General features: G+C 36.6%; 1 protein-coding gene across 4 annotated transcripts in view; it reads right to left on the minus strand.

The window, feature by feature from the left end:
- RYK (receptor like tyrosine kinase) overlaps positions 1-22,518 on the minus strand; it is a 137,266-nt gene that overhangs the window by 18,509 nt on the left and 96,239 nt on the right. For 3 of the 4 annotated variants that reach the window (XM_064378708.1, XM_064378707.1, XM_064378705.1), the window contains 5 exons: positions 22,008-22,152; positions 14,895-14,996; positions 11,987-12,120; positions 9,389-9,475; positions 3,224-3,293 (listed from right to left, as the gene is read on the minus strand). In XM_064378708.1, coding sequence (XP_064234778.1) covers positions 3,224-3,293; positions 9,389-9,475; positions 11,987-12,120; positions 14,895-14,996; positions 22,008-22,152 — 538 coding nt within the window. The remainder of the gene's footprint in view (positions 1-3,223; positions 3,294-9,388; positions 9,476-11,986; positions 12,121-14,894; positions 14,997-22,007; positions 22,153-22,518) is intronic. The other variant, XM_064378706.1, reaches the window with a different exon arrangement.

Genomic DNA, 22,518 nt, shown 5'->3' on the forward strand with positions numbered 1-22,518 from the left:
TTGCCCAATCTCTAACCCACCAAAGATTATTTCTGTTTCTTTTTTTGTGACTGAAATTCATTTAGCAGAGTTAAAGACACTGTATCCATTACGTTTGCTGGATGAGGTCAAATCTTTTATTCCACCACCACAGGATTAAAAATCCACTGACAGAGGTAACAAACTTCATGAAAATGTTTCAAAGTACAAATGGCTGCTTTTCATTTTGCCCATTTTGTAACAGAAAGGAGAATAAAGAGGAAAGTCCAAATCTCTTAAGTAGAGTGAATGAAAGCGAGAGGAAGTGTTATACAGAATAAAGAAGGTAGAGGAAGGGTAGGTTCTGTGGGGCTTAACACAAGAACTGCCTCTAATTCTCAGTCTTGTTGAGGGCGCTTACAGAGGGAGAGCTGTGAGGCATTTGGCATAAGAAGTACTCACCATTGGGCATCCTTGGGCCAATGAAAGGGCCAAACTACAAGCAGAAATAGCTCAAGAGTACTCTGATATGAAGTACTTCCAGTGAAATTAAAGTAGGCTGATTATTTTAACTTATAATAAAATTAGTTTTATAAAATCCAGTGGGAAAATGTGTGAAAAGAAATAATTTCAAAATGCTTTAAAACACTTAAATACTTGTACAATCCTTAACCATGAAATGTTAAAACATGAAGCAAACATGCTGTATTATATACCACAGCCAGCTAAAAAGGTAAAATCTGAAAACAGGTGTCTTTTCCTGCTGAATGTATTAAGTTTGCTTGATAATTTCTATAAATGATCTCTGAAAATCATTTCATTTATATTCTTTCTACCTAGCACAGTTCCAAGTGCAAAATGGGTACTGAATGCATTAGAATAAAAGAATGAACAAACAAATATATACATATAGCTATGAATAGTCTACAGATATGAGGGATCAAACTGAAATGTGTGCTAGGCCCTGGTCACCTTAAAAATTAGATGAACTGGCTGGGCACAGTGGCTCATGCCTGTAATCCCAAGAGGCCAAGGCAGGCAGATCACCCGAGGTTGGGAGTTCAAGACCAGCCTGACCAAAATGGAGAAACCCCATCTCTACTAAAAATACAAAATTAGCCAGGCATGGTGGCACATGTTTGTAATCCCAGCTCCTCGGGAAGCCAAGGCAGGAGAATCACTTGAACCTGAACCTGGGAGGCAGGGGTTATGGTGAGTTGAGATCACGCCATTGCACTCCAGCCCAGACAACAAGAGTGAAACTCCAACTCAAACAAACAAACAAAAAAGAGATGAACTGCTACAGTGAATGGAAAGAATAATATACTTTCTACGTATTGATAATGTTTTGTTCATTGTAACTAGGAGTCCTGCTATCACCTCGTAGAAGAAAGAACAATTAAGCATAATCAAACAACCTATCATTACAAGACTCTCCTCAAGCACTGAATGCCCAGTATCAAATAACCCCAATTTAGAATGTCCTGTCATTCCATTCCCTAAGGACCCCCTGAGACTGCTAATTCATCCTGGTGGGATGCTGCAAAACCTTACAACCTAAAACTGCATGAGACACAATGCTGCAAATGCTTCCTCAGAGCATTTTTCAGCCAAGCCATCTTTAGGGCTACAGTGGATATAAAACTGTTTCTTGGGAAAATCTTGGCTTTGTCTACATTTATCCCTGCTACTCACCTCTGTGCTGAAGTGATGCAAACCTTTCACTGGGGTAAGAATATTGGCTAGGTACCTAAGTAATAGGTTAACATTATATATTAGGATTAAACACCTTTGGCTCTTCTCCCTAGTCAGTGTAATAGACCATTAAGCACTTTCAACACTGCCAAAAAGGACAATATTCCAACTATTTATTTCCCTTCTGCTACTAAGATTATCAACTTATAGCATTTCCTTCACCCTCGGTTGCCTAGAAGCTAAGAGCTGTTTTATGTTCAATCACGGTAAAAATATTTGTTCCCCTTACTGCTGGCTCATTTGTTTTCTTTTCTACCACCACAATACCAAAAAACTCAAGTTTCATTTTCATTCCATTTTATTGATCTTACTGTGGCTTCCTTCTTTTTAGGTCCTCAAATTCTTCTGAATATGAACCAAAATATAACCAAATTCAAAACTAAGGCTCTGGGTAGTCACCTTATTTTTCAACAGAACTCAAGGAACTGTCTAAAGTATACAGAAACTAAAATATATTTTTTCAGAAGCCTATAAACATCTTCCAACACGGATGACCACAGTTCTATTTTTAAACATATGTAATCAAATTTTAAGTAGGCATACAAATTATGTTGCCTCTATATAGTGCTTTAAAAAATGTTTGCTCTAATATTGATACTGTCACATATTATGGTGTTACATTTAAGCTGCTTCTGGCTCTAAAAGGTAGAATTTTTTGTTATAGTTGTGTGAACAGGACCAATACCAAGCTTTTAAAAAAGTCTTCATACAGAACTGTTAAGTATTTTTAAAAAATCATACTATGCCATAATGATTGTATACCAGAAATTGATTAAATAAAATGTGGTACATCCATTCAATGGATTACTATGTAGCCTTTTTAAATGACGACATGCATTTACAGTTACAGACATCAAAAGTCAGATACCTTGTTTTGTTAAATTAAGAAGCATGTTAACTTTGTCAAAGACAACAGTGGTATTATGATTATAAAGAAAAGTATCTTCTTTTTTTAAAAAATACATGCTGGACATGCACTAAAAGTACTGAGGTGTCTAATTTACTATAAAATATTTCTACACACAAATACACAGATACATATATCCAGAGATATAAATCTCTAGATAAAGATAGATAATACATAAACAAACACAACACAGATAATATGGCAAAATGTTAACTATCACTGCATCTAGAAGGTAGATTTATTCATGTTTATTATACTTTGAGGTCCTATATATTCAAAAATCTCACAACAAATATTTTTAACATATGTATACCAGCATTCTATTTTTTAAAGGGAAGTATGCACATAAATAAGTATAAACTGTTTCAGGAAAGATTAGCTAGATTAGCTATGATTATCCAGATGTGGGCTTACATACTATTCTTTCTTGTGTTTGTAAGTTTTGTGGAATGAGAATGCATTTCACTTTTATATTCAGAAAAAAAAAGTAAGTTATTCTACAAAGCTTTCAATTCAAAAGTCATCACAATGTTCTGCAAATAAAAATGTGGCATCAAGTGTTGCCATGCTCAACATTGAAATGCCAGTGGTTTCTCCTCTCACCTGTGATGAAGACCTCGCAGCTTACAACTTTCAGTGAGCATCATTGTCACCTGAATTTCAGAAGCTTGATCTATATAAAGAAAAGAAACTGTCTTGAATAATAATACTAAACATATATGGCATTAACATTTTCTGCTATTAGTAAATAATTATCTTGAACTATAAGGTAGGTAGGTTTTCATTATACAGGTCAATCTAAATAGATCTAGACAAAAATTCTACTGCAGTCTCATTTAAATAGGTCAACTTTCCCAGAAATTTTTACATCAAAATTAGAAATTCAATAAAGTTTCCATAAACAAAGCAGAAAATGCAATAAATCTGTAACACATGAGGCATGTATACTGCTTACTTCCTTTTTTACTGTTTAAATAGCTCATATAAATCAATAAGGAAAAAATTTGAAAAAGAGGTGGAGAATATAAACACACAGTTTACTGAGAAAATAAAAAACAAATGACAATATTACAAAACAACTTATAGCCTCAGTCCTAAGGAAAGAAATGCAAATTAAACCGGTAGATGCCATTTCCCCTGTCAAATTGAGACATAAAAATATCCGCTACCTACTATTAAGAGTTTGGGTAAGAGTATGAAAAAACAGGCTCATCAATAGTACCTTGGGTAGATGGAGAAAGCAACATGTAACAAAATTTTTAAATGCAGATACACCTTGCATCATCAATCCCACTGCTAAGAGTCTCTGTTACAGATATAGTCACAAAAGCTCATCTATGTATAATGTAACAAGAGCACTGTTCAATGGCAAAAAAACTCAACCACTGAAGTACCCATTAACAGAGAACTCATTAAATTGACACACTGGAGTACTATGTGGCTACTTTAAAAAAATGAGACAGGTAATCACAGAGGAAGATCTCTAAAGTATATTAAATTTTAAAAACAAGATACAACTTGTGTTTTCATATCTTAATATTTCTTACATATTAAGGAATTGTTTACCTATGATGGCTGCTTTTCAAGATGAGAGAATTTACATGTCGTACCTTTCTGTTCTGTTTATACATTCTAACCTAACAAACATTACAAGCATAAAATGACTACGAAAGTTATGATTGGAGTTTACGGCCTATTCTGTTGCTTTCTTCTTTTTACTTCTCTGTGGTTAAAAACAAACAAAAAGAACTAATAATACATGAGTAAAAATTAGTTAACTTTCATATGATAACCAAAAGTAGAATTAAGCCACTTTAATTTTTTAGCTTCTGAACTCATGGTTTTTGGTCAAAAGTAGCAAAACGGAACTATAATGAACTTTTACGTCAATTTTTTTTTGAAACAAAAACATGATAATGCAATTTATCAGTATCTTTTTTTTTTTTTTTGGAGACGGAGTTTCGCTCTTGTTACCCAGGCTGGAGTGCAATGGCGTGATCTCGGCTCACCGCAACCTCCACCTCCTGGGTTCAGGCAATTCTCCTGCCTCAGCCTCCTGAGTAGCTGGGATTATAGGCACGTGCCACCGTGCCCAGCTAATTTTTTGTATTTTTAGTAGAGACGGGGTTTCACCATGTTGACCAGGATGGTCTCGATCTCTTGACCTCGTGATCCACCCGCCTCGGCCTCCCAAAGTGCTGGGATTACAGGCGTGAGCCACTGTTATCAGTATCTTTAAGTCTACACCTTCAAATATTTGCACAAATCCACAAGAATTCCTCATCATATAGGGACCATAACCTTAACAGTATAAAGGAATTTCTCCACTGCTTGAAAAGAATATTTCTATTATAAAATTGAAAATGCAGCCAAGTGCAGTGGTTCACACCTGTAATACCACCACTTTGGGAGGCTGAAGCAGGAGGATCACTTAAAGCTGGGAGTTTCAGACCAGCCTAAGCAACACAGAGGACTCTATGTCTACAAAAAAAAGTTGTTTTTAATTAGCTGGGCATGGTGGTGCACACTAGCGGTCCCAGCCACTCAGGGGGCTGAGGTTGGAGGATTGCGTGAGCCAAGGAGGTCAAGGTTGCAGTGAGCCATGACTGCACCACTGCACTCCTACCTGGGCAACAGAACAAGACCCCGTCTCTCAACATAATAAAAATAAACAAATAAGAAGTGAGTTTGAATTTTAAAAAATAGTTTTTAAATGTTAAAACAAACATAATAGTGTATTCTTAAAAACCCTTTCAAAGAAACCCATAACGAATTTTTACATCACTAGTTAAGAACAGTAATAATAATTTGTAAAGCTCAGGCTGGCAACATGGTAAAACCTCATCTCTACAAGATAGATAGATAGATAGACAGACAGACAGATAGCTGGGTGTGGTGCCGTACACCTGTAGTCCCAGCTACTTGGGAGGCTGAGGTTAAGTGGCTTGCTTGAGCCAAGGAGGTTGAGGCTGCAGTGAGCTATGATTGTGCCACTGCACTCCAGCCTGGGTGACAGAGTGAGACCCTGTCTATAAATAAATTAATTAAATAATAATTTATAAAGCTTCAGACCAATGTAATAAGAGGAAGAAAGAAATGTAAAAGACTGGCAAAGCCAAGATTCACATTGTAGACCCACTTAGGAAAATGCTGAACCAACAATAAAACCCAATCCACTGAATTCAGATACTATGATTGTCACATTTGGTCCTTAAATGTGGAACTATCAAAGCTGAGAAATCTCAAAATCCATTGATTTCCACATCTACCCATTGGAATCTCATTCCTGCTTCACTTCCTCTTGCTTCACTTCCATTACTTGCTACTTAGTGTCCCCTTTCCAAGCGACTTTTCTTAGTTAAGACTTTTGTAGGAATGTAAAATGGGTAGACAAAAAGCCAAGGATCTAAAACATTTAGTACTTCTTTGGAAAAGATGCTTCATACCAATGTCTGCTAGAATAAACTCTAAGTGTCTAAAAACTGCTTAAAACTTGGGATTTCTTAATAAATGGCAAAATGTGACTTTATTACTCTTTCTATAACCTAAATAACTTCTAATGAAATTATGGGCAGGACTACTGGGGGCTAGTAGGATCTTTTCAGGACTGAAAGCTAGTAATAGTTGGAAGTCCTCGCCCAGTTAAAATGACTTTACCATTCCCTCAACTGGTAAGGAGATCTAACTACAACAAATGGTAATTTCAGGATGTGTCATTTTGTACATACTTTTTTCAAGTTTTTAATTTTGATAAGCATGTTCTATTAAAACAAAGGACACTTGAACTGAATGGTGATCTAAGAATACTCAATTAAAGATAAAATAACTTTATCGAGTTAGTAAGAAAAACTCATTTCGCTAGATTCCTTTCCCAGTCTCATCCTAGTCTTTTAATTTTACATAATAAAAGGTCTATCTTCAAGATGTATACATGTGAAAAGGATACTATTAAATATATTCTAAAAGTTCCAAGGATGCACAAAATGATTTTTAAAAACAAACGCTTACTTACAAAACTATAAAAATGTAGTAGCTATAATAAAGAAAATAAGAACTTAATACCAGTAACCCCAAACTGATCTGTTTATTTTATGGAATTCAATTTCACTATATTTACTGTGCAAGATTCGGGTTGCCAATTTCAATCTCTGGAAATTTATACTGGAATATCTATGAAGTCTCTCTATAAAATTATGAATAGCTTTAAAAGGCCAACTCCCAATTTTCTGCTTATGCCTAAAGGCAAAGGTCAGTGCTTTCTAAAACACCTTTTTTTTTTTTAGTATTTTATGCTACACTTCTAATTGTGCAACATGTAACAAAGCATATAGATTTGTGAAAGCCCTTGGTCAGCTCTATGTGGCTACAGCTAAAACCATGAAATTGGCATTCCAAAATAATCAATCTCAGAGACGGTCATGTGGCACGCTCTCTCTAACAAATTTGAGGCAAGTATCCTGGTCAATGCACTTCCCGTCTGTCCCCCATATGGGCTCGCTGTGCTTTCTCTTATTTCCGCACAGCTCAGAGAGAACATCATAATTACAGTGGTAGAGCACAGAAACAAAGAGTGACTACAAGTCAAGCATATATGGAAAGAGAAGTTTTATCTCGTGAAACAGGCCACATATCCTCACTGTGTTTTCTTATCACTATGATTTCCTTTTATCCCTTCCTCCAACCCTGAATCAACCCAATTTTGTATGAAAACCTCCTTCCTTAATTCAGAACAAGTCAATATTAGCCCAGTTCCACAGAGTCTATAGAACACTTACAAACCCTAGAAGAAATATTTGAATTAAGGAGTTTCCTTTAAAATAAAAAATGAGAAAGGAGTAACAAAAGGCTGTTGTTTAATAACCTCATGGTTCAAATTTTACATTTACAAAAAGTAATATGGAAACTCTCCTTCAAAACTAGTTAGAAAACCTACTGGGACCTAACTTATACTTGATCTTAGCCAAAAGGACAAGAAGGGATGGACCTAATGTAAATATTACCCTTTAAAACGTTTTTGTAGCTTGGAAGGGGTGAATAAATAAAATAAATATAGAATGATACAGTAAGTTAAACCATTTGTTTAGAAAAGATTAAAGAGGTGTGTGAGTATAGATGTAGTATTCGTAGCAGCCTTAAACAAGCAATTCTGTTCAATTAAAAGCAATTCCAAAGATTTTTTGTTAGATTGGCAGAACCCAACTTTTTACAAACAATAAACAGAAACCCTTCATACTTTCTATGTATTCCTTTAAGTAAATTTAGAAACAGTTCTTATAAATTAACTTCATAAACTGTGTAAAATTTTATCACTTTCTACTCATAAAACTGAATTTAATTTTCCCTTCAGCTTCTGAAGGGAAAGTGCTAAATTTGTTTTTCTGAAATTATTACCTTGTCTTCTCAATTTATATCAGACCTGGCAGACATTAAGTACCCTATAAATTATCACATTTTTCTTTCTCTTTAAATGAGCAAATAAGACTTATCTCAGAATTATTATCATTTTAAAAAATTAAGACAGGATCTTGCTCTGTTACCCAGGCTGGAGTGCAGTGGCATGATCAGGGGTCACTGCAGCCTTGAACTCCTGGGCTCAAGTAATCCTCCTGCCTCAGCCTCCTAAGTAGCTGAGTCTACAGGCACATGCTACCACACCCAGCTAATTTTTTTTTATTTTTTGTAGAGACAGAGGTCTTGTTATATTGCCCAGGGTGATCTTGAACTTCTGGGTTCAAGCAATCCTCCTGTCTTAGCCTCCCAAAGCTTTAGGATTACAACTGTGAGCCACTGCACCAGCCCTTAATTCAAAATTATTTAAGCTTTTACAAATATCTGTTGTAAATAATTAAAATTCTAATATTTTTTAAAGTCTTGCTAATCTACCAGTAATAGGAAATAAGCCATATGCCTGCATAAATAACACTATAGTGTCTTGATAGAGAACCTTTAATTAAATAACTTATATAGATGAATAAATTAAAAAGTAGGCGTCACATTTCAAACGCTGGCCCAAAAGAAGAATATGTGAAAACAGGTATTCTGTTCATGACAATATAAATCAGTGCTATCTTTTAGAGGACAATCTAACAATATCTATTAAATTTTTTTTTTTAAGACAGAGTCTCACTGTCACCAAGGCTGGAGTGCAGTGGCATGATCTTGGCTCACTGCAAGCTCTGCCTCCCAGGTTCAACCAATTCTTGCGCCTCAGCCTTCTGAGTAGCTGGGATTACAGGCGCGAGGCACCACGCTTGGCTAATTTTTGTATTTTTAGCAGAGATGGGGTTTTACCATGCTGGCCAGGCTGGTCTTGAATTCCTGAACTCAGGTGATGTGCCCACCCTGGCCTCCCAAAGTGCTGGCATTATAGGCGTGAGCCATTGCACTTGGCCTTTATTAAAATTTTAAATGTACACACCCTTAGGCCAGCAATTCCAACTATGGCTATAAGTGTAAAAGTATACCAACATTAGATATAGTAACAACGAAATCACGTGGATGCTGTTTGACATGCAATTAAATGAGTAATATCTAATAAATGTCTCATGTCTTAATTTAGCAGACTTCTGTTTTGCTATACCTCATGAGAAGAACCCAAATTTCCCAAAAAATTAGGCTCATACAAACTAAACTTTTTTTAAAAGCTAAATTAACATGGACTGATTTAAAAGGTGTGGCACACACTGGAAAACTGAGACAGAATTTTGCTGGCATGAGCCACCTAAGACAGAAGAGCATCATGGAAATACTAAGGAAAAAAGCTCCTACCTTTAACTGTTTTGACAAATGCTTGTTTTTCTTTATTTGGATCTTTTTCATCTATTAAAATCCCATGGAAAATACGCCCAAAAGTACCTAAAAGGAAAAGTAATAATTAATGAGATCATATGATAACCTTCATAAAATTACAGTACAAAACTTTCTGGTACAATATAAAACAAAAATAACAAGGCCATATGTGATCAACAACATTACTCTAGCCCTACAGTAAAAAGACTCAAATCTTTGGTTTTTTTGTAACTATTACACATCTTAACATGCTTTTAGAACACTGTATCTAAACTAAGTATATGAAAAATTTTCTGAATTATACTAAATAAACTAATGATGTAGCCAGGAGCACTGGAGCTCAGTAATGATGTATCCACAATGGCATTTATGAGTTTCTAGGCTTAGCCTCAGAGTAATGACAAAAAGACAAAAAAGAACTTTCCTCTCTGCTGCAGAGCTTTAAAAAGCAGCTTCAAGGGAAGGCCAAGGAGTACAAAGTTTGGATCCAGACAGTCCTGGGTTCTGATCCTTCTACCACTCACTCCTCAGAAGGTCTCAGACAAGCCAATTAGACTTCAATTCACTGGTAAAATGTGTTCCTAAAATCCATCCAGATTTTATTAGTTATTTTGTAATTGCCCATAAAAAGCTCCCAAACAAGATGATCATTGAAAACGAATCTCATTTTACTCTTTCTCATTAGAAAATTTTTTACTTTCCTTCTTTCACAATTTAAAAGATAAGCCTGCAAATAGTTTAACTTTGCTGCAGATAGCAAGCATACAAATAGGCTTGATCTAATGCCTTTCACTCTATGAGGTAGAGTTGTTGGTACCCATCTATCAGGTCTCACTGTGGCCTAGAGACAGAGGAACTTCTACGCTCGAGGCAGAAAAGGCTTTGGATAATCTTTATTTAAGACATTTTGCTTGAAGCTGAGTGAATATCTTCAAACACTTGAGTCAATACATAGAGCTACAAACCCTGACCCTGTCTTCCTCACAAAGGTTTTCCCTTCTCTCTCCACCCAGTTCACCTTGCTTGACTGAGCATCTTAACTCCCTTGCACTGTGACACTGCAAAATCTCATCTCCTCTTCCCAGTACCTAGTGCCATTTAAAAAGTATTACTCCCAAACATAGATTTACATACACTTAAAAACAATGGATGTAAGGAACATATACAAAAATATGTATGTACATATTACTTTACCACAATGTTATAGCAATTCATATTCCTACCAGCAATGTAAAAGAGCATGTGTTTCCTCCATATCCATCAACCTAGAAATTATCTTTTTACTTTTTCACAATCTAACGTAAAAAAAAAATAGCATGTAACTATTGTTTTATTTGCATTTATCAGATTTCCAGTGAACCTGACCTGATTAAACATTAATCAGCCACCATATTTTCTTTTCTGAAATCAAAAGAATTTTAAAATAAACCACTATGGGCCTGAAAAGACCAAAAAAGAAAAACCCTACCTAGTTCAGAATTCCTTCTTCTCAAATCATACCACTACAATAGACTGCCTATTCTATCCCACTCAGAGACCAAAAGAAACTGCAAATATAACATTATTAACTGATCTCTCTTTTTTTTTTTTCATTCTTTAGGAAATGCTACCTGACCTACTTACTCTGTTCAGATTGCAAACAGATCTGCAAACCAGTTATGCTTAGAAAACAGACAACTATAACAAGTGGCAATCATGCATTGAAAAACATACCAGAAAATATGCTTCCATTAATTACCATTTGCTACTGGGGACAGTTTAAGTCCCTGACTTAGCTGTGATTGACATAAATATGTCCCAACCACCAAAGGAGGGCTCATAGGTATCCAAAGTATTCCAAATTCAATTATGGTGGGGGTAAAAAGTAACTCCCTATTTACAACATGAAGAGCTCAGTGCAGTATTTTATTATTAATTTCTGTCCTCTTCTTTCAGCATCTCCCTTATTAACACCCTCAGACTCAAAAAGGAAAGGAAGGCCCAGTGAGAGGGGAAGGGAAGAGTAGTAACACCTGGAAAACACTATTATGCGTTAGTTTATTTACTGTACCTAATTTCATCTAGTCTTTATAACTAGTCTAAGAGCTGACAACACAGTCCAATTTTATAGAAGAGGAAACTGGAGACTGAGAACATTATGTGATTTCTCCAAAGTCACACAGAGAATAAAATGTGGGATTAGAACTTAGGACCAAAACCAGAGCCTATGTTTGTTCCTTCTGCTATAATCCCCACACTATCTGACACAGAGGAAACAACTTAGAATATTTCAAAGAGACCTGCCAGGTAGTGATCATTTTAAATAAAAACTAAACAGAGAATATACCTTAAACATAGCAAACACTAATATACAAGCCTTAATATACTTGAAAATCAAGAACTGCAGCAAAGTTGTACAAGGCACATTAAAGTATAAAGAGAAAATAAAAATCATTTTTATAAAAGAAAAATCGTACACTGCTTCCTATCCTTATCTTAGACACAAAATGAAATGAAATTTTTTAAATTTTTGAAAAAAGTGTTTATAGTGGTAACAATAAATCATACTTAAAAAACTGACTTTGAGATAATAAATACCTTCCTGGAGTACGTCTTTTAGAGTTACCCTCTCCCTGGATATTGCTATATCCTTCACTTTGGCTTTGGCCTCCAAAAGAGTGACACTTCTCAAGTCGTTCTTCTCTATCCGCAAGGTAGGATAACCTGAGGAGCCAACAAAGCCAAACCAAGCAATATAAATACCCTTATTATGGTATTGGGGTCAACTAGTTCAGTTAGAACCTCAGGACACAAGTCACAGGAATGAGTGCAAGAATCATAAAAGGAAACAGGCATATATATAAACTAGGAGAGTTATTTGAAGGCCACAGTAAATGTTAAAGAAATGTCTTCTTACCCACCACGATACTACTGTAAAATGTTAAAATTCTGAGCTGCAACAAGAAATCCTAAAAATAGTATTACCAAATAAACAGTGGTAATACTATTTATTTGGTAATAGTGGTAATACTATTTGGCTAAAACTGCCTTTTAGCCAAATGAAACAAGCTTTGACCAGTGGAATTTCATTTAATCTCTCTTATGGACAGTTTTTCTCCCAAAAGATTTTCTAATATAGTCTCATAACAAACCAACTTTTCAAAAAGATTTTTTCAAACATCTCTTCATTTGAAAAGTTGGTTTTTTTTTTTTCAAACATCTCTTCATTTGAAAAGTTTTGTTTGAACAAACAAAAAGTTTCAAAAAAAGTTATTTTGTTTGAAAAAGATTTTCTTTTTCAAACCTTTTTCAAACAAAATACATAATCAATTTAATTATTCTGGTATTACCACATCCTAGTAAAATCATTGTGAGATTCAAATTTATTAAGTTCCCTTAATTCTCATTCATTCTTAAAACAATGACAGCAAAAACAGAATTTACAGCCAAAAATTAGTTTTCACTTCAAGAAAAAAATGTTAGAATAAAAGGAAAATCTGGTGTTAGCAAGTAGAAGCTGGAATGGCATCTCTAATGATTTATTAGCTTTAGCAGATATTGGGAAGAAACCTCCCCCCTAAAAATTAGTGGGCTTACACAATGATCATCAATGGTTACAAGGAGAACCACATGAAAGGTTCTGGGCAACTTTACAATAGATGCAGGCTGACAACACCTGAAACCACTGATCGGCAGCAATTTGACTATGATATGTCTAGGTGTGAGAGTACACGTGAATGTTTAATTCTACCTGGAGTTCTCTTAGCTTCTTGGATCTGTGGTCTGTTGTGTTCTGTTATCTTAGAAAATTCTTGGCTACTATGCCTTCAAATATTTTTTCTTCCTCTTTTTTTTAATAAACAAATATATTTCTATTGACCTTTAAAACAAGTGTTTGTTTTTAGCACATATAGGTAAGTAAATTATCTAGCTCCTTAAGGTAATGGCCACAATTACAAACAAGTAAATTTCTTATTGATGGCAACCACAATTTTTAAAAGACAAATAAATGTATTTCCTTTGACTTTTTTAAGAAAATGTTTTAGCATATATAACAACAATTATCTACCTCTTTGAGGTCACATATAACAATTAAGAATCCATTCTAATGAGCAAAGATTGCTATCTGAACATTAAAAGCAATGATGTGCCTCTTCTGAGTAGTTTAAACTACTTTCACATTGATCATATTTCCTAAAAAGCATATATTTCTTTCTTCATTAGAGGGAATGGTAGCTGCTATTATTTCCCTTAAATTTCATTTACTCTAGAATGCCTTCTCCCCTCCTTTTTTCTTGCCACTGTCTTATTGAAGAAACTGGGTCGGCTACCCTGGAAAATGTTTGGCATCTACTTCTTCCAGTAGTATTTCCTATAAACTATAAGTCAGGTCTAAAACCCTGATTAGATCTAGGTTAACTTGTAGGGGGTGCAGTAGGGAGACACAAGAATACTTCATGAATGGTACATCACATCCTTGGGTACGAAATACCTAGGTCCCCTACTTTTGGTAATGCTGAGTTCATCAGTGGATTTGGGTAGTCAAAGCCTGATCCCTCAATGGCAGTTTCCCATTTTCCTTTTAATCACTGATGATCTTTTTCTGAATCAACTATTTTATCAAGAGTTGCACATGTGATTTTCGAATTATATCATTCCTTCCACATTTGTTAGCTGAGAATCATCTGTAAAGAAACATTTCCGCTCAACCGCCAGCACCATCTGGTTACCCTGAAATACAGTTCATGTAGCCAGTTGGTAGAGTAAGGTATTCACTGGAGCCTTAGTCACCTCTCATCATGAACAATTTTGTTAAATAAGGAATTATTACAAATTTGTGGATTTTTACACATTTTAAGTTTTAATTCATTATAGTCATTATTCATTTTGATGATCAAATGGTCCCAACTTTAGCTAGCAGGAGCTCTTCAAGTCTTAGCTATTTCCTTGATCTGACTTAGCAACATGTCCCAGGTTTATCTTGTTCACTTCCTGACCCAGACTTGGAATCAGCCATTTCTCAAAAAAATCCTGTTTTTTTTTTTTCCATGACGGGTACTGAAAAACCACAATAGGGTACTGGGTACGGGACAGATATTCTTAATCTTATTTTACTAAAGAATAAATGCCAGTCCAAAAAAGGAAATCAGATCTGACATTCTAAACTCTCCAGGGGTACTTCCTATTGTGACTGAAAAACAATGTAAAGTCTTTACCATGGCCCATAAGACCATCAAACAATTCCTTATAATCTAAAGTCTCTGGGAAATCTCCCCAAAGCAACACCAATTCTAGCAATTAAACTTAAATTTCGTTTGCAATACCTCAATTTTAGAATGTTTCATTCAATGTTCTAGAAAGCAAAAGTTGAAGAGCATACCTCATTTTGCATACTTTAGATACTATTTACACAACATGTCCCACAAGTACACTAACCATTCCAGGACCACTGGCAAACAGCATAGACAACTTTAGTAAACTGGTTTTAGAATTAAATTAACTCTTACTGGTGATAGGAGTTGCATTGTTGGGCGTGTCAGCTCTCAGATACTGAGTCGTCTGGGTGGATGGCTGAGACAGACCTTGAGAACTACTGCTGGCACTAATGCTGCAAACAATTTTTGAGAGAAATATTTGACAAGTCAGTTTCAATGAGAAATTTCCTCTTTCCATACATACAAAATGTACACAGCCATTATAACCAGCCTAAAATCCTGATGGAGATCATAATAATTCGTGACATTCCCTACTGAAATTTTAATCTAACTCATAATATAGAGCTCTATTTTTTCTTTCATTTCTATCTCCAAAATCACTAAGCAAGTTTATCTTATCAAAATTATTCAGAAATGCAGGTACTAGTGCTCAGACACATCAGATAATTGTCCTAAACCTCACACAAAGATATGTTAGGGAACATATGGATCATCTCTCAAAAAAAGAGCCCATGCCATTCAATTAGATTGCTTTTTAGAAAAGAAGAAGAAAGACGGGCCTCTTTCAATGATGGCCCAATATCAAATGGCCTACAGATAAGGGAGGAGCAAACTAAATCAAATGTACCAATATGCTCAAAACTTAGAAAAGGAGTATTGGCTGGGTGTGGTGGCTCACACCTGGATTCCCAGCACTTGGGAGGCCAAGGTGGGCAGATCACCAGAGGTCAGGAGTTTGACACCAGTCTAGCCTATGTGGCGAAACCCCATCTCTACTAAAAATACAAAATTAGCCAGGCATGGTGGCTCACGCCTGTAGTCCCAGTTACTCGGGAGGCTGTGGTAGCAGAATCACTTGAATCTGGGAGGCAGAGGTTGCAGTGAGTCAAGATCACGCCACTGTACTCCAGTCTGGGCAGAGTGAGACTCTGTCTCAAAAAAAAAAGGACTATCAGGAATATCAAATTTGGTTCAAGTTTGTTTAATCACGATACATTTGCTTCTTCTGCTTCCCCAATCCCTCCTTTTTATGCAACTTCTGGGAAATCTCTAGTACTGGAAACATTACACCATATTTTTAAAATAATACAGGAGACTCGGGGGTGGGGAATTGGGGAGAGATAGCATGGGGAGAAATGCCAGATACAGGTGAAGGGGAGGAAGCCAGCAAATCACACTGCCACGTGTGTACCTATGCAACAATCTTGCATGTTCTTCACATGTACCCCAAAACCTAAAATGCAATTAAAAAAAAAAAGAAATAGAAGATGAAAGGGAAAAAATAATGAAGCAGATTTAGGGTTATCCAACATAAAAAAAAAATACAGGAGACTCAGAAGATGATAGGTTCAAATAATTGTACACCTTGTGTTCAAGATTACTATAAATTAATGCTGCTCAAACATGTAGTTTGTCTTTTCAGTGGGGAGAAATCTTGTCTCTTGGGCACATTTCAGTCTCACTGCCTTAGTTCTTATAATTTTGCAGCAGTGGAGATGTGAAACAGAAATTTAGCATGAAGAGTGAAACCAGATGGCAGGATAGGTCCTTAAATGCCTCTCTTAGTTACATGAACGACACTGCCCAGTCTCTAACTTTCCTTAATATGCAAAATCTTTTAACTGACCACTCCCCACATAATAGTTCTATATTTTCAAAAACTGGTAATTTTTAAAAATACATAATAAAGCTAGGTGCAATGTCATGCCTGCACCTAACTGCATCTTTTAACTGCAGCTAATAACTACAGCTGTTTGGAAAGCTGAGGTAGGCAGATCACTTGAGCCCAGGAGTTTAAGGTCAACCTCAGCAACACAGTGAAACTCTGTCTCTGAAACAAAACATACACACACACACACACACACACACACAATGACAAAGGGCTGCTATGTAATCTATAACATTTATGTATGAATGTGTATTTTATTAATTTCAAGAGCCCATACACACATCTGAAAAATATAAATATATAACATCCAGGCAATGAGGACTGTAAGTCCTTATGTAGCCTTTCTATGGCTAACAATACAACATACTATTATCTGCTATTATAACCAAAACACTTGTAGAAAGTCATAGCAAAAATTAAGATAGGAATGTCCTGCAATAAACATTTGGAGAGCACCTACAATACACAAGCCATTCTGCTCAGCACAACCATGGATCTCAAGATAAATGTTTGCCTAATGAAATGGCCCCCAGCATGCCTTCCCTGAAGACGTCCATCATTTTAGATAATCTATTAGACTGGTGCAAAAGTAATTGCAAATTGTGGTTTTTGCCATTGCTTTTAATGCAATTAAAACTGCAATTACTGCACCAACCTAGTACTACTTCTTGTGATGCTGCAGTTAGCCCTGTTTCCCCAGCAACTCTGTGAAGATACTTTGCAACTCAAAGAGAAAATAGTAACGATTCATTAGGCTATAATCTGGTCAGAGTGCTGGAAGAGCTTCGGAGGCTCAATGTGATTCCAGAATTGATCTATAGGAGTTTATAATGCAGTGGATATAGGACAATACAGAAAAAGATGAAGAGCATAAACCTTGAAGTCAGAACTGCCAGTACCATTGATTACTAGCTGTATGGCCTAGGACAAACTATTTAATCCTCTGGAACCTCAAACTCCCTGTGGACAGAATGTGCATAATACTATCCTCTGATAAGATTGCCATAACAATTACATGAAAAATAAATAAGAACAGCATTTAGGATAGTGCCTTAAATTATTATTACTAATTTACAGTATACTACTATACTTATATTATGTGAATATTATGCATCCTCAGTCCTCAGAACAAAAAGAACATGGCTCTGTTTTACAGCTGAGTACCACTCAAGGATCAGACCAGATAGCAAAGTTGTTAGAAGTCCAGAATTCAATAACGGGGAAGAAAGAGAAGCATTACCATCCTCAAAAGGGAACGAAATATAGGAAATAAATGGGATTGAGATAATCTACCTCACAGGATTTTTGTGAGGCTGAAATTGCATGAGATATGTGAAAGTACTACTTAAATACTATCTGCAACCAACATCACTGACAACTGAGTAAGTGCACAGACCCATCTCTCTCCATTAACTGAACAGTAGGTGGCACTCTTGTGCTACCTCAGAATTTGTGAAAAGCCTGTAGGCACACAAAGGTGTTACAGGGACACCTATGTCCATTTTTCATTCCCTCAACAGATATTAAGTGGGTCCCTAAAATAAGCAAAGCACTATGCTAAGTGGTCAGAACGAAATTTTTTTCTGGAATCTAAGACTTACTGTTACGGAAGAAGCAAGACCTACCCCTGGCATCCATTGAAGTCAACACCTACACAGGTATATCACAAGAGGTAGAAAATGAGATTAAAATGTACATTTACTAGCACTTAACAGTTTATAACCAGTCTAAATAAATTATCTCATTTGATTTTCAAAAGCAAGTAAAATTAAGTATGGAGATATTACCCTGTTTAAGAATGAAGTCAGAACTTTGGCAAATATCATAATTTTCCTTCAAAACACTTACTACAATTTGTATTTTCTATTTTTCTCTGTAACTCCACTTCATCTATTCACTCCACAAATATTTATTAAGTATCTACTACAGATCAGGTACTGTGCTGGGTGCTAGAGACAGAGCAGTGAATGCAATAGACAAAGATTACGACCCCTACATTCCAGCAGGGATTTTTGTTTAATGTCTGTCCCACCCAAACAGACTGTAAACTCAACAAAGGCAGGACAAGTGCCTGTTTATTCACCTCTCTTTCCCCAGCACTTAAGCCAGTGCCTGACACAGTAAGCCCCAAGTGGGCCAAAGTGAGCCCCAGTGAGAGCTCAATTAACACTGAGTCAATCAATGAACAGAGAAAACCACACTTCCCTGAAACAGAAAACATAAACCAGACAGAACGGTCGTTTTTGACACAAACCGTTGATACACATTGAAAAAAGCAAAGAATGATTAGTGTATAACAAAATGGTTTTTTGCCTCCCTGTATTCATTCTTCATTCAACAAATAGTTACTAAGTATCTTACTATGTGTCAGACACTGTTAGGCATTAGCTATAGAATCAGATAAAGGGCAACTTTGTCACCAGTAATGGCAAGGGTGGTGGGGTTAATGCAAACAAAGTGAAACATGAAGATGCTGCCAAATAACAAGTTCAAGCATCCCACAAAAGAGGAATAAACTTTCCCATAGTCACAAACTAACAGGGAAAGACTACAGTACAGACACACTGCAGACCAACCCCTCTGCAGGACTTCAGGGTGAATGTAAAGAGAAGCTCTGCCTATCCAGGACAGATTCACCTGGCATAATGCAGAGACCGAAAAGATCAATCTGCAGTGTTAGCAGAGGGAAAGCCACCCACAAGCTCCAACTGCCCTGGTATGAGCACATCTCAGGCAGTGTTAATTCTCTGCCTCTAAGGAGATCTGTTTATAACAAGCAGTGGCTCCTGAATGCCTGGAATGGAAGAACACTATCATCCCTTTCTAAGGAATTCCACGGAGCCATGGCCTCCATCAAACCTCACCAGACTGCCTGAGGATTAAAGGAGTTAATGAATGTGAAGCACAGGAACAGTGCCTGGCACATAGCAAGTACTTTATACAATGATAGTGAATTATTAACACATAGCTACTACAATACTGAGTCCCTCCTGCTCTGCCCTGCTCCCAGAAAAGCAATCCTGAAAAAGTTATTTAATCTCCTCAAGCCTATTTCTAGGTGGCTGTGAGTGTGAAGATAATACATGTAAAGTACCTGCTACAGTACTGGTAAACAGAAAACAATAAATGGTAATCCCAGTGGCCCCTATGCAGAGAGAGAAGCAGCAGATGTCTCTTAATTGCTGTTGGATAACTGGATGGGAGCTTTCTGGTCATCGCTGTTAGCATGCCTGGCAGGTAATAAATAATTGTTAATAGGACAGGAAAGGGCTGAAGAACTTTATCCCTCACTACTAGCATACTGCAATATCATTAAAAACTTCATAAAAGTGGCACTTACTATATGTAGGGCTGTGTTTTAAGAGCTTACAGTACTATTTCATTAAAACCTCACGACATACCTACAAGGTGTGTATTTCTGCTTTACAGAGAAGTGAGACACACAGGCTATATAACTTACTCCATGTAGCTCATAAAACAGAACAGCCAGGCTTCAAACAGAGATGGACTGGCTCTAGAGTCCATGCTCTTGACCACTAGGCTATGCTCTTGAAAACAAGTGATAATAGAAACTAGTTTTACTCAGGTAATGTCTGGAAACCTTTGCCTGAAAACTACAGAGAACTGGAAAACCAATTCACGGATGGTAACTAATTATTTCAGCAGGCAGAGGTAGATGCCCCATGGAATCTGAAAGTTCTTGCACAATTCTGGCCTATGTGGGCTCACAGTCCTAGCACACACACAAGCATTCAAGGAAAACACAGCTCTCTGGGTTATCAAGACTGATGTCCAAATGACATGCTATTCAGTCACCTCTCTACCTGTATCCTCTCTCAAAGTCCTATCAAAATGTTCCTTCAATTGCTTTCAAATGCCATTTCTTCCTCTGTAAAATCTAAACCTAACTTCACCCATGTACACAAAACATATTCTGAAACACATCATATACATCATATATGTACTTCCTTTCTCATTCATATCCCTTTTATCTTCTTTCTCCACACAGAAAAAGAAAATAAAACAGTGGGGACAAAGAGTATTTAGGGGCAGGTACTAAATCCAACTAGTTCCCTTCCCCTTCATATTCTTATGCACAAATATGCTTACCAGCTATATGTTAAGACCAATTAAGACTGGTGACTCAACAATGAGTAAGACACACTGCTCCCTGTCGTTTTCCTACCTTTAGAATGTAAGCTTTTTCCATTCTAAAGGTAAGAAAACTACACAAAAAATTATAGAAGAAAAAGCACAATAACTGCTACCAGAGAGAGAGAGAGAGAGAGAGAGAGGGAGGGAGGGAGGGAGGGAGGGAGGGAGGGAGGGAGGGAGGGAGAAAGAGAAATGGGTGTTTGGGAGGCACAGAAAAGACTTCATGAAAGAGACAGCAATGGAGCTGGAATGTGAAGAATGGACAAAGTTTGGACAAGTGGAAAATGCATGGAGGCCTGTGGGAAGAAGAAAGCATGGAACAAAAATCCTGAAGGGCAAAGTACGGGGCAAAAGTGAGGAACGGGTAATCATTTGACTGCAGCACAAGTAAAGATACAGTAACAAGAGGAGAAAAGATTCAAAGAGTATGTATGATACATCGCCACATAAGGAGGGCTTTCAAAGAAGTTACAAAGCTGGGGGATGTCTTCAGTCAGCAACTGGGAGTCACTGAGGAGAGAAGTAAGAAGTGTGTGTTATGAAAATAAACCTATCATTCCATCTGTACCTCTCATCCCAACTTGACTATAATGTCCTCCTGGTCATCTGACTCACCGAGGCTGGACAAGCACCTTTGTGTATTCCCACACTTTACTATACATATTACAGTCATCAAATTACATACTTTTATAATTACAGGTTAATGTAAAAGATTAAAATCTTGAAACTATGAAGTATATCATTATTTCCTTCTATTCCAAGCACTTAGCATAGTATCTAATCCAGTATATCTCAAACTGGCTGTACATTAGAATCATCCAGGAAGCTTTATGAAAAATACTGATGCCCAAATACTACCAAAAACCATTTGCATCGAAATCTCTGGAAGGTGGACCCAAATACTAGTATGTTTTAAAAGCTTCTCCTTGACTCTAATGTGTAACTAGGTTGAGAACCAATGGTTTAAATCAGAGCAGGTGCTCAATAAATGTTTACTGGATGGAGAGAGGGAGAGAGGGAGGGAGAATGATGAAGGGAAGAAGCAGAAAGAGGAAACAGGGCCATTTTGAAAAGGCAATAGTCTGAAGTAGAGTCATGTCAAAGGGGATAGAAAAAACATACTTGTTCTCCACTTCTTCCCCAACAACTAAAAAACTAATTTCTGACTTCATAAATTTTTAAAAAATAAAATCAGAGAAACACAGGGACAGTGATTAGGTGATCTTATTTTTCCTTTGGCTGGGGCTTGGTCATCCTCCCTCCCTCCGCTGCACCACTGCACATCTGTGTGTATGGACTCCCACACATATACAAATAACTGCTTTCGTTTTTTTTTTCTTTCTCAAAATATGTACAATACCTGTCATCCAGTTCAATCCTTTTCATACTATGAAGGTGCAAAACAGCTAATATTATTGCTACGAGAAATATTACTGCACAACAAACCCCTACACTAATATAAAACACACGCGTAGAAGTGGTTGGAGCTGCATGTACAGGATCATCTGAAATAAAAACAAAAAGCACATTTAGCTTTTTAAACATGTATGACTGCTTTGTGACCCAATATACACAAATAAGTATCCTGTTCTTTGCCCATTCTTTGGTAAGATCAGTTACCAGTAGCATGTTGGTTTAAGTTCACATAATTTTTTTGATGTTTTTGCTATAGTTTAAAAAAAAATATTTTGGGCCAGGCATGGTGGCTCATGCCTGTAATCCCAGCACTTTGGGAAGCCAAGGCAGGCAGATCACTTGAGGTCAGGAGTTTGAGACCAGCCTGGCCAATATGGTGAAACCCTACCTCTACTAAAAATACGAAAATTAGCCGGGCATGGTGGTGCACATGTGTAGACCCAGTTACTAGGGAG

The sequence above is a fragment of the Aotus nancymaae genome, unplaced genomic scaffold (assembly GCF_030222135.1).
Source record: "Aotus nancymaae isolate 86718 unplaced genomic scaffold, 86718_ANA_hifiasm-v0.15.2.pri h1tg000019l, whole genome shotgun sequence".
Lineage (NCBI taxonomy): Eukaryota > Metazoa > Chordata > Mammalia > Primates > Aotidae > Aotus > Aotus nancymaae.